Source organism: Pan paniscus, chromosome 4, assembly GCF_029289425.2.
Source record: "Pan paniscus chromosome 4, NHGRI_mPanPan1-v2.0_pri, whole genome shotgun sequence".
Taxonomy (NCBI): Eukaryota; Metazoa; Chordata; class Mammalia; order Primates; family Hominidae; genus Pan; species Pan paniscus.
In genome coordinates, this window is record NC_073253.2 from 102948540 (window position 1) to 102961558 (window position 13019).

Sequence of the window (13019 nt, forward strand, 5' to 3'; positions counted from 1 at the left end):
ATACCAAGATAAATGTGTCCATAAATTCCTAAGAATAATAAGTGTTAGGGCTGTATCTCTTGGGGTTAAGAGGGGTACATCATTCTTTCTTTTGGCCATTATCAAACTGATAATGATCAAATAGAAAGGTAATTCTACAAACCTGAAGTTAGAATACCGATTTAGAAATACTCTTGGTATTTTAAAATTCTGCAGATTAACTTTGTCTGGGCAGGTTCAAAGCCTCCATGGCATCCTGAGCAGAAGAGTTTTCTGCAGGCAGGGCAGATCTATTAAAAAACATGACCTGTGACAAAAATCAATGTGCTAATCTCAAACCAAACAACAGTATCAAAAGCATAAAACAGAGATAACCTAAGATAAAATGTCCTCAAACTAACTCAGACTAGCTTGACAGGTTAAGAAGGGGGGTTAAAGTAGGGGTGTTGCTGGTTCTTTCCGTTTTAACCCAGGAAGACTGGAACACCCAAGTATCCAAATAAATGAATGCCATGAGAAAAAGATCACACTGTGGAGCTTGGTGTGGGAAAGAAAAGACAACCGAAAGCAAGATATCCCAAATTCAAAGAAACTATTTCAGTGTTGCTTTATTTAATAAGGTGCTAAAGTTCAGAGATACAAATTTCTGCTTCGTATATGCTGCCTAATAAAGCACAAACGGGGGAAAAAAACTAACCAACATAATGAGACTTGCTTTTAACACCATCACAACTGGAAAGCTTGCTCTATTTGTCTTGTCAGCTTTAATAAAAGGCATCTCTCCTCTGGCAGGATGGCTTCTTTTTCTCTTTTCCTAATAGTGGTAAGTGGCATGTCAAAGAAGAAATCGCTTCCCATTCCACCACCCACCTCCAGGAGACTCTTGTTTTTTGAACCAAACTTTCAGGAATATCTCCACTCCTGTTCAGCGGTTCATTTAGGACTTGGGTGGCTACCTGAGTAAGACTATCTTGGATTAGCGGGATAGGGGGAACTCCCTCCTGGTTCTGTAACCGGCGGACTGCTTGTGGGGAAATCTTCCCATCTTCATCTGCGCTGACATTATTCAAGCAGGGAATCCCTCTCTTGCCTGCAATGCTGAGGGGAGGCTGGAGGCAGGCGGAGTGGGCCCGCAGGAGATAGAAAAAACTGGAGGCGCCCACCGATACCCTCTCTCCTAGAGCCCGGGGCGCGCACCAACTCTAGGCTAACCCCTCGGCCTCCCGCCTCTCTCTTCCCAACTTCCACTCCAGCCCAGTGAAAAACCTGTGACTTTAGATGCAATCGGTACTATTAATAAATAGCACCTAGGAGGGCACCGAGACCGGCACACAGCTGGAAGCTAGCCTCTGTCCCAGAGAAAGCAGTGCGGTATGGGCCTAGCGGGGCCGACTTCTGTGCACAGGCCGGGAAGCAATAAAGGTTCGGAACTGCTCCAGACCCGGAGGACCCCGCCGGGCACTCTGGATAACCTCCCCACTCCACTTCCAGGGTCCGAAAACACGGGACGTCTGCGACTGGCCGGTGTCCAGCACGCGCGCTAGGACCGCCCCAGGCGCCCACCTCTAGTCTCCCGCATACCCGGCGGGCTTGGGGACGCCTACAAATCGGTTCCAGGTAATCGCGCGCGTTCCTCCGGCAGCACATCGCCAGGCCGCGGGCGAAGGGCTCCCACCTCCTGGCTCGGCCAACTCTGGCAGCTTGTTCCGCACACATGACGTAACCCGGCATTAGATCAAACTTTCTGGCACCTTGAACCCACTGGGGTGGGTGGAGGGATGGAGAAGATGGGAGAATCCTCTCCACTGCCAGGCGCGCCGGGCCCAGACTGACTCGGGGGCCGAATGATTTCCTCGCAGTTAAAGAGGAAAATAAAAACCTAAAGCTTCCGCTTCCCAGCCCCCCTCACTTCCCCCAGCCCGTGCGCTCTCTCTGCGCGCACCGGGAAAAGAGAAGGGAAAATTAAAATTAAAAAAAAAAAACAAAAAACTTTGGGGGATGTTTGGCGGGTTCTCTCCGCAGTCCCTGCGGACCCACGCTCCAGGAAGGAGCTCCCGGCTGCGCACACTGGGGGCTCCCCGCGCCGGGAACCGGATGCCAGCCAGATGCCAGGGCTGGGAAGCAGAGAAGTCCCTACTCCCCGGCTCCCGCCCTTTTCCGAGTCTCCCGGCGCCCCGCAGAAGCAGTCGGTCTAGGCAGCCCCGGGGACTCCCAGGGGTACCTGGCCTTTCCGCGGCGGCTTAACAAAGAGGGGCGCGACGCGAGCGCTTCCCGCCGACGCCTCAAGCCATCAGCGCCCGGGCGACGCAGGCTCCGAGGGTGCGCGCCGCCAGCGGTTGGTGCGCGCCGATCCCCGCCGCCGCTCCTTCCGCAGGGCCCCGAGGCCCGGGTAGCCCTGGCTCTCCGCCTGTTATCGGCTTACCTGGGGTTGCTGCTGTTCCAGTAGACAGCGTAGCGGTCGGCGACGGCCTTGGAGCCCGGGTCCTGGCTGAACACACACATCCAGAGCACCAGAAACACCAGCGTCAACATCTCCACGTGCAACATCACGCCTGGCCAGCGGCGGAGCCCCCGACGCGCCACTCCGGGGAGAGAGCCGGGATCCGGAGGGAGGGAGGCAGGCAAAGGGACAGAGAGAGAGCGGGCGCCAAATAAATATGAATAAATAAAAATGAAAGGGGGCGAGAAAGGAAAGAGGCGCCCACCAAGCTGGGAAGGGGTAGGAGAGCGAGAAGAAAAGAAGGCGGTGGGGTGGGGGGTGATAAAGACAAACTCGCACCCCCACTGGAGGGTTCAGGAGGAAAAAGGAATCACAAGATGGAGAGAAGCATGCGTGTGTGTGGTGGCGGCGGCGAGGGCGGGGGAAGAGGTGCCAAGCTGTGTCTCGGGCGGCGGCGGCAGGCCGGTCACCCCGGGAGAGGGAGGTGCGCGCCGGGCCGGGCGGCTGCAGCGCGGGTCGGGGCAGGCGGCGGCGCGCGCTGCACAGTCACCGGGAGTTGCGCGCCGCAGCCGCGGGGAGACATACACCGGCCCGCCGGGCCCGGCTCAGCGTCGGCGCAGCAGGCTACGCACGGCTCCGCCACCGCCCGGGGCCCTCGCACTGCGCCCCGCTTCGCTCCAAGTTACTTTGGCGGCCGGTGGGAAACTGCAGGAGAAGGGCGACGTGCTGATAGAGGGCTTCGCGCTTGTGGTCCCGGGAGTCTGAGAACCCCTTTCCTCAGCCTCCTCTGTGCCTTAGCGGGGCGACCCCCAGAAATCTCAGAGGAGTCGTAGGTGCTGCGGTACCGGGCGGTGCGCCGAGAAGGGTGGGGATCCGGAGCCGCAACCCAGCCTTGTCGGTGCCCTGGAACTGGTTAAGCGGCAGCTGCGCCGGCTTTCGAAGCGGTCTTGCCTGGAAAACCTCAAAGAAAAGTTTGGCTCTTCGCGTCTTCCGGCAGGTCCCCCAGCAGAGTCGGAACGCGGCGGTAGCGGAAGAGGGCACCCCGGGGGCTGGCCGAGCCTCGGGGATTTCTCGCGCGTGCTTTCCTTGGCTGGGTGTGGGTGCACCACAGTGAATGAAGAGCAGAGGTTAAGACCAGCCGGCCTGGCGGAGCTGGGATGCCTAAACCTGCAAGACGACGCCAACCCAACTGTTCGGCTGGAGAGCGGGAGGGGAAACAATCACTTTCAAATGGATCCCTCCAACTCCTGGATGGGCCGATGTCAGTCTCCGATCGCCTTCCGAGAGGGAGACTGAGCCCCCACACGCGGTGCCAAGAGCCCGGGGTGAGCTCTCAGAAGTGTCCCTGCGACTCCAGCGGGTCCAAGCCTAGCAACTTGTAGAGATGCATCAATCAGTTTGAAATGGGAAAAGAGGGGAAAAAAAAAAAGCGCACGAGCGAGTGGCACCTCCCCGATGACTACATCAGAAAACCTTCCCGATCCTCCCGCAGCTGCTCCTCTTTCCCTCCTTAGGCACAGCAGTAACAGAGGTGAAAACCACAAACCGAATCCTAAAACCCCTACCCAGGCGGGAAAATAAATAAACTTGAGTGCAGCAGCAGCAGCACGAGCAGCCCAGGAGGAATTGAAACGACTGGCAAGAAGTGGAAAGGGTTTTGTAAAAGTCAGTTTTGCAAAAGAGGGGGAAAAAAAGAGAGCGAGAGAAAAAATGCTTTATGGGAAAAAAAATCTCCTCGGGCACGCCCCCTCGTTAATGACTTGCGTGGAAAGCCGACAGCGGCGGCGACCCAGTGGCAGCAGCCTCAGCAGAGCGCGAGGCCGCACGCGTGAACGTGGACGTGGGCGGGGGGATGGGGCTCCGCCCGGGCGTGTTGCGCGGGACGCGGAACGCGGGGCCGGCGGGCGGCGCGAGCGCGGGTGTGAGCTCCGGACAGAGCAGGGGGAGGTACCGCCAGCCCGCGCCCAGCCAGCGCTGCTGCCGCTGCGGCCCGGGTCATGTGGACTGCTTTTTTTTTTTTTTTTTTTTTTTCCTCCTTCCAAGCAGTTTACTTGGGAAGGGTGGGAGCGCGGTGGGGGGATAGCTGGAGCAACCAGTCAGGGAACGGCCTACTGTTTGCTTACAGATTGGGGGTTTTTCCTCTCTCTTTACTTCAACCGGATTGGTTTACTCCACGAGAAAGAGGCGTTTTCCTAATCTCCCTTCCCCACGCCTCCTACCCCCTCCCCCGCCCCACCTTCTAGAAACCTGACTAATTGAATTACTGGGAGTGCCGAGACGCCCTCTCCTGCGCCGGAGCCCGGCAGCCACGTGTAACCCTTTGGGTGCTGAATTCCGTCTGGGCTAAGGAATGATTTGACATCTTTTTACCTGGGAGTAGGGTCTTTCGATTTTAAAGGAACCTGTGCCCACCCTTTGGCTGGAGAGCCGGCATCTGTCTCTGGTGCCCCGCAGGTGACGGATGGGCTGGAACGGAGCCTCAGGGAGTGCGCGTTCCTGTCCATTCCACCCGCTCTCCACGCCGCACGCTGCCTGGCGCTGGGTTATCTGGAAGTCTGAGCACCCCTCCTGTGCCTTTCAGCCCTCCTCTTCCCACTTGGGATTTAAAGATTCTTGGGCAGGAAGCAAGTTTTCTTTAAAGTGATGCTCTGAAAACACGTTTTTAAAAATCAGGCAAATCACAGTTTAAAGTGATTACAATTCAGCGCGAACCTTCCACAGAGAGGAAATGAATGCGGCAGACGAGCCCTTCAGAAATAACCTCACACCTCTTCCATTTCAACCTTGAGGGTGATTTGCTGCCCACTCCCCAAAGAACAAACGCCTTTATCCAACCCGGTGCGGAAAGAAATGAGGGCCGGGGGCGGGGGCTGTGGGAAGGAAAGCAGTTCCTTTATTGTTGGAAAAGGCCCCTCGGTCCTGGACTTCAAGGGCAGGTTGCAAGCCTGGTCTTCAGCCGCCACTGAAGAGCGATCTCCTGGCAGCGAGACTGTCCCAGCGCCTCGGGACGCGTCCCCACTGTCGTCCAGCGCCCAGGAAGCGAGCCCGACGCCTGCTCTGCGGGGCCACAGGCCCCCGAGACCCGCCCTTAAGGGGTCCGCGGGCTCGGGAGCAGCGGTATTTTTTCTCATGTTCCCTAGGGAGTTTTCTGCCTTAGTGGGAAGGGCAGATCCCCAGGAGAAAAAAAGGCAGTTTACTTTTGCTCCCACACCTGCCTGCACTCCTTTTTACTTATTAGCCCAATAAAATCAAATCTCACGTTCACCCTCCTGCGCTTTCCAGTCCTCAGACGGGATTTCCAGGCGCTTCAGAGCTGTTTAGAAGCGTCCAGACGCCCTCCAGTGGTGGGCCTGCAATCCGCACCCAGCAGGGGCATTGCCTGCAGCTCAGGCCGGGTTGAATTTGATGGGAAATCTAGGGCTATGACCAATAAAGACTCGAGAGGAAAAGAAACAGTTCATAGGGGCACGGAGGTACCTGGATGTTATGGGCTCTTGGCTAAAAGTTAAGTCGTTTTTCAATTACAGTAATATTTCCTATCTGAAAAGATCCTGAAATCGTCCTAGGAAAGTAACTTATATTTTGTGACTAGATACAAATTGCAATCTGTACAATAATGGACTTTACCACAAACCAACCATCTGCCTAATTATTAAAAATTGAAATTCAGAATGTCGACACAAATGCTCCTCCATCATCTGTATGTTTCACAAAGTTCCAGCAGTGAGAAAGAAGTGGGGAAAGAAGTGAGAGAACCAATGGATAAGCTTTTATTTTTCAAATCAAATTTTCAGTTAAAATGTTATTTGCTTTTTTCCCTGGTCTGTAATCTTGCTGATGTTCAAGTTCTTGGCCCATTTTAGGGTGTGTGTTTTTTCTGTTGCAGGAAAGATGGATTTGTTTCCTTAGCTTTTCTTATAGTGGCTCTAATAGGTGCTCATATGACAGAGACAGTTTTGCAGGAAATATTCTGGACCCTTTTAAGAGATATGTGTATCTTTAGAAAGAAAATTCACGACTCCTGTCTAGGGTAAAATGCTGATCCTCACTGAAGAGTCTTTTTAGTCAGGGAACTATCAGGTAACAGGGAGCTAGCAAGCTGGCTTCCTGTGGTATCAAAGCTGAAAAAAAGGTGAAGAAAAAGAAATGGTATCCACTCATTTCCCATTTGAAATACATACAATAACCAAATGGGAAAATTCAATATATCACAAAAATATGGATGTCCTTATATTTAAATATCTCTACTATTTAAAGTTTGAATCGTCCCATATTAAACAGAAAAAAAAGTATACATTGTCCTCTTCCATAAAGTGATTCATAAGATTGGAATAAGATGTTGAAATTCGCAGCTGTTCATAACATAACTCCAATGTCTATGTGAAACAATTCATAAACCTAAATCAAATGACTCTGGGATTATGTGCCTAAGTAATTATTGGTATGGAAGTTACTAGTCAGCAGGATGATAGATACAGTAAGTCCTTAATGTCAGGGATATGTTCTTGGAAATTGTGACTTTAAGCGAAGTGGCATATATAAGGAAAACAATTTCACCATAGGCTACTTGATATAAACAAGAGTTAAATTCCTATGCATATCTCTGGTCACAAAAACATCACCAAACTTCCAAATAAAGACCAAAACACTTCTAATGTTAAACATTGAAATAAATGTGAGCTAGACATACATTTGAGAAAGATTGATAAAAACAAGTAAGATCATGTAACCAATTTTTCCATTTCAGGATTGCAGGTGGCCGGAGTTCAGGGCTCAAGGAGGAAAGTAACCCTGGACAGGACACCCTTCTATCCTGGGGTGCACTCACACTCACACCTACACTCACACATACTGAGAATATTTAGATATGTGCACAGCTTAGACACAACCTAGCGAGCACAGCTGTGGGTTGTAGGAGGAAACCAGAGTACCCGGAGAAAACCCACGCAGACATGAGGAGAATGTGCAAACTACTCACAGACAGTGGCCATGGCCTGGAATCGATTTTTTTTCTCATCACCATTATGACGAAGTGACGTTCAACCAAACAGCATTGAGGACCTGCTGTACTTGAACAGAGTTTGAAGAGCTATATTATTAACTGTACACTTACCGTTAGATAATGTGACTTTGTCTCTTCAGGAAAGCATTCATGTGATTTAAATTTATACAAATCAACATTATATAAAATAATTTTATTAGAATTCGCCCAATGTCACAGAAGCAATGACTTTTAAACGACTTTAAATGCCCTTTAGAATGTAAGTATTTTGCCAGGTATAGGAGGAGGTGAACGTATAACAAAAAGAGAACAGCAAGAACCTAAAAACATGGGGACAAAAAAATGCAGAGAATGTTCGAATGCTTCGAGTTTGACAAGACAATGTTGTAGGGAGCTGAGACCTGAAAAAATAGGTTGGTAATGGACGATAAAAGGGCTTATCTGCAATTCTGTTTCCATTTAAAGCTATAGGCGACTGGGTGCGCTGGTGGGTTTAAAGCAAGTGCCATTGAAGCAATAATTTATATGCCCCAAATTAAAGCACAAATAGGAATTTATGCGTTTATTTAATTTTTGGGGCTTGAACTACCTTGATCAGTGTTCTAACCTTGGCTACAAATTAGAATCACCTAGGGAGCGTTAAAAAACAAACAAACAACAACAACAACAACAAAACCAATACCAGGGCTCCACTTCCTGTTTTAGTTGGTTAGGAGGGGGACTTGGGATCTACAATTCTTAAAAGCTCTCCAGGGAATACTAGTGAGCATAGAGGATTGAGAACCACTGATCTCAATAAATAACCACTGGTAAGTTATTTTTACCTTAACTAATATTTCAGGCAAAAGTAAGTTCTGCACTTACTTATCTGGAGAAGTAGCCCAATTCACCATTAAGGCCAGAATATTGATACCTTAGAGAATTTCATGATCTCTATTAATGTGAAGTGACACTGATACTTTTAAATAATTTTTACATGGCACAGAATTATCTGTGAGTGCCAACTCCAAGATGTGGTTGCAGGGCAAAGCTTAAATATGGATTAATCTTATTTTTTAGACTAGTTTTTAATTTGAATTAGCTGCCACCAGATAGAAGTAGAGTTCTATAGTCTCAGGGTGCCTAGACAAATAAATGAAATAAGCTGGCAAATCAAATTCCTCAGTCCTAAGCAACTTTTAATATAGCAGTTAAATTAGAACTAGTATCCAGAAGAGATCATAAAGAAAATAAACTCTAGAGCAAAAATTAAATAATAATTAAACACAAAACTTTCTAACAGATGACTAACATAATGGTATTTAAGCTAACTCTGCTATTTTCCTCGAACATTTAGAATAAATTCTGAAGCTCCAAGAAGCTCAGATCCTATCACCAAACTGTGACTCAGCTGTCCTGCCCACAGAATGTTTGAAGTTACCAATAAAGCACTCTCTCCTCCCCACCTGTTTTTATAACAAGTTCCTAAGAATCTTCAGAAATAACTCTTTGCTGACTTTTCTCTCCTCAGAGACTTTAAGAAAAGCTCCTTTTCTATCCCTGATCTAGTTATCTCTTCTGTGTACAATCTTAAAAAAAAAAAAAAAAAAACTATAGAGTATTACATCTCTCCTTTCATTCCTGTGACCTTCAACTTCCATCATGGATTTTCTCCCTTTTCCTCATTCTCCCCTTCCTTTTCTGGGGTTTGCTAGAATTTATTTCCTTAAATCTACAGAGAAACAGAAGCAGTCCTGCAAGTTGCTGCAATATTCTGAAAGAGGCATTTTAAAATTTTTTTTATCTATGAACTTAGTCTATTTGTTGTTTTGCCCATTTCAAAGCACATTTTAAGTAAAACCAACATAGTAAACTTCTTAAACACACAGAACTTTCAGCAGTCATTTTGGTAAACAACATAAACCATATAATTAGGCACATTTGTAAATATGTGTTATGTTTCTATGTATCACAAATGCGTATGTGCTCCTATGAAATTTTTTTAAAAAGCAAGCAAGGACTGGTTAATGTAACCAATTTCCACATGACTTTTCATTATCTAGATTTCAGTACATATACCATACATACAGTTATGTGACCAGTTTTCAACCAAAAAACTTACATTTGTAAGTAATTTTATTCCCATAAGCCATTTTCAGGTTGTCTTTTGCTAACAAAATGTGCATATACATTCTACTCCTCTGTATTTCCCTCATCAGATTTTTTAATTAAAATTACCAAGTAAAGTTTATCTGTATTTTACGAATCTAATAGATCAATCAGCATAAAGTGTATTGTTCTGGCTGGTGTGGTAGCTCAAGCCTATAATCCCAGGGAATTTGGGAAGCCAAGGCAGGAGGATCACTTGAAGCCAGAAGTTTAAGACCAGCTGGGGCAACATAGCAAGACCCTGTCTCAGAAAATATTATTAAAATTAGCCAGTTGCGGTAGCACGTACTTGTTGTCCCTGCTACTCTGTGGAGGCGGGAGGATCTCTTGAGCCCAGGCGTTCAAGGCTGCAGTGAGTTATGATCACACCACTCTCCAGCCTGGATGACACAGCAAGACCCTGTCTCTAAAAAATAAAAATAAATTTAAAAAATATATATATATATACTCTCCTGAATTGTTCTTTGCAAATTCTTAAATAACACACTATATACCTTGCTTAAATGAATACATATTACCATGAATGTATATTATCAAAGAAAATAAAAGTTGGTATTTACGTTTTATTACAATGGTAATCATAGATATCTACAGCATACTTGCTTTTAAAAAAGGAATATAAATAAGATTTTCAGAAAAAAGCTTAATTTGTACTTTTTTCTGCATTCAAACTAATAATTAGGATATGTTTCTCCCAACAGGTCGAAGAAAAGCATGTAAGTATGCATTTTTGTATTCTTTTACTTGCTTAGAGCCTTCCAAAAACCTGATATTTTTTTAAAATATATGTTGATACACACACACACACACACACACACAGAACATCTGTAACAAGCATATAGACAGAGAGAGAAAGAGAAAGAACTTATTTTTCCATCAATTTTCGCCAAATATTTTCATCAACTTCTGTGAGAATTCTACTTAAAGATCAATAGAGGATATAACCCTTAGTAAGCATGATTAAATAAAATAGAAAATGCTGTTTCTAAGCCCCTGTTTTAGCTTTGGCTTTACTTTTTTTCCCCCTCCAGATCTAAACTGGCTAAGCAAAGTAAGTGTAGAATTATGGCAAACTAAGATATTCTTTCCTCATATTATGTGTATTTTTTTTTTTTAGATAAAAGACTTCTTTAGGGGGATTTTGGTGTCAGTATTTTTCGAGTCTGGGAAAAATTGTTCTCCTACTGCAGATTTATAACTCTAGTCTGAGACTTCTAAATGCCTTATGCCAACATTGTAAATTTTATTGTGATGCTGTTAAGTTACAGTTTAAGGTATAATTTTTTTAAAAGCATTTCATCTTGTAGTTTGGGATAATAGTTATAAAGCTGGTCTCTATAGAAACCATTTTAACTTATGATCTTAGAACGCCAGGTAATAATGCAGAGGATTATTGGCCAAAACTTTTTTTTTTAATGAGAAATATTTTACTGGATTGACTCTTTCTAAACTCAAGTCTGGGGAGGAGCGTGTGCTCTTAAGATGACTACCTTTTAATCAGAGATTATCACTCTCCATTTCCATTAGTCTCTCTTTTTTTGGCATGTGATGTATTCTAAATTAAATAGGATTTATTGGTTCAGCTAGATTCTGAATTACCCTCTTTTCCTGTGGATTAGGAGAGTGCATTTTTAGCCCTTTTCCTTGAAATCCATCAGGATCTTTTATGTGGACTATCTAGTATTCTGCACACTTCCAATGCTTAATAAATATTACATTACAATATTAGCATAATAATAAATCATCTTAAAGTACTACCTGGGCTATTGAGATCCCATTCAGTTTGAGCCAAGACATCAAAAAGTTTTATTTTCTCTATATGCATGCAAAATAATTTAAAACTCCCTTTCCATGAAATGTCCTTGCATCCATAAGTCTACATGTTACAAAGTGAAGTGGTGAAGTGTGTACCTTCCAGTTACACATTTCACTTGTTCAATATATTCTGGGGACTGAATTTGCCATTTTAATAAGAGAGAGTTTAAAATTGGGCAGACAAAAATGGAAATAGCACCATTTGTCAAGTAAATGTTCTTTTCCCAATGGCAATTCTGAAATTTTTATACAAGATTACCAGGCCAGCAGCTAGATAGTGTTTCTTGCCATTAAGAAGTTCTGCTTTGTCTATGATTGGTTATGTCACACAGACCTAGAGTAACAGCCACTGAAAACATGAGGATTTTCCTTACAGTTACAGAAACAAAAATGAAGTAGAAAATGATTCCATTAACACAATACTATCCTCACTGGTTGCTTTAAGGAAGGTCCTAGTTTGAAACTGCCATCAAGGAAAAGAATAAAAATATTTCCCTTCCAAAGATAGTGTTCAAATATTGTACATTTTATCCACCTATATATAAATCAAATGGTATAAAAATGATGCATCATCTGTGGTAGATAGCAAAATGGCCCAGATCACCTCCTTACAGTGTAATTTTGCAATTAGTCTCCCTCCCCATCAATAGATAAGAGTTTTGTTTTGTTTTGTTTTGTTTTGTTTTGTTTTTTACCCTTTACACCTGAACTGATGTTGTGACTTGCTTTGGCTAACAGAATGTGGCAAAAGCAATGCTGTACCAATTTTGAGCCCTACCTCATGCAGTCTTCAAGCATTCCTGTAAGAAGGCTGTCCAGTTGCCATGCAGACAAGCCTAAGCTAGCATTCTGGTTAATGAGAGGCATATAGCCTAGTCACTCCCAGTGTCCAATCCAATCCCCAGAAATAGGGCTACCTAGATGACTGGCAGCTACCTGCAGATGCCTATAGATGTATGAAGAAGCCCAGTTGAGACTAGAAGAACTGTGCACCAAAGCCCAGCCTAAACTGCCAATGGTTCTTGTAAGTCCCCACATTTTGAGGTGTTTGTTATACAGCAACAAATAACAGATACATCTTTTTCTTACATTATTGGAAATAAAAATTTGAATATTATTTAGCTCAAATGTTATTTTTTCACAACCTTTTCATTACTGAATTACTTTGTGTTAAATTTGTAATTGGTAATCACAACTTTCCAAATATCTCTAACAACAATGTTTGTTTCTGCTGCTTTATAAATTTCATAGGGAGACTTTGTCTTCAACACAAGCCTTACTTGGAACCCTAAATGAATACAATTAACATTCAGGCTTTTCTGATCCTCTTTGGATAATGTCATTTGGTTAGAAGAGCAAACCTGAGCAGATGATTTATCCAGAGGTGATTCTTCTTCTAAAGTGGTGTCCAGCAAGAAAAATGAAATGGTAAAATCAAAGGAAGCTATGTTTAGCTTCAACTCAAATCTCCGCATCACTCACTACTATTGATTTAACGTCATGGCACCTCCATATTTCAGCAGGAGGATCTGCCACAAGACAGAAACTATAGTGACCCTGTAAGGGTCATCTTGATGTCAACTTCAAATTACAACATCTCTGCTCTTGGCTGACAGCCATGGCAGGCCCAGGAAA

At 45.1% G+C, this 13019-nt stretch overlaps 1 protein-coding gene across 2 annotated transcripts in view; it reads right to left on the minus strand.

Annotated features, from left to right (window-relative positions):
* The window catches only part of EFNA5 (ephrin A5), a 301714-nt gene extending 291623 nt beyond the window's left edge, over positions 1-10091 (minus strand). Inside the window, exon 1 of one of the 2 annotated variants that reach the window (XM_008952106.4) lies at positions 2402-10091. In XM_008952106.4, the coding sequence (XP_008950354.1) occupies positions 2402-2526 (125 nt within the window). In that variant the 5' untranslated portion in view covers positions 2527-10091. The remainder of the gene's footprint in view (positions 1-2401) is intronic. The other variant, XM_003826761.5, reaches the window with a different exon arrangement.
* Between the last annotated feature and the right edge of the window lie 2928 nt (positions 10092-13019).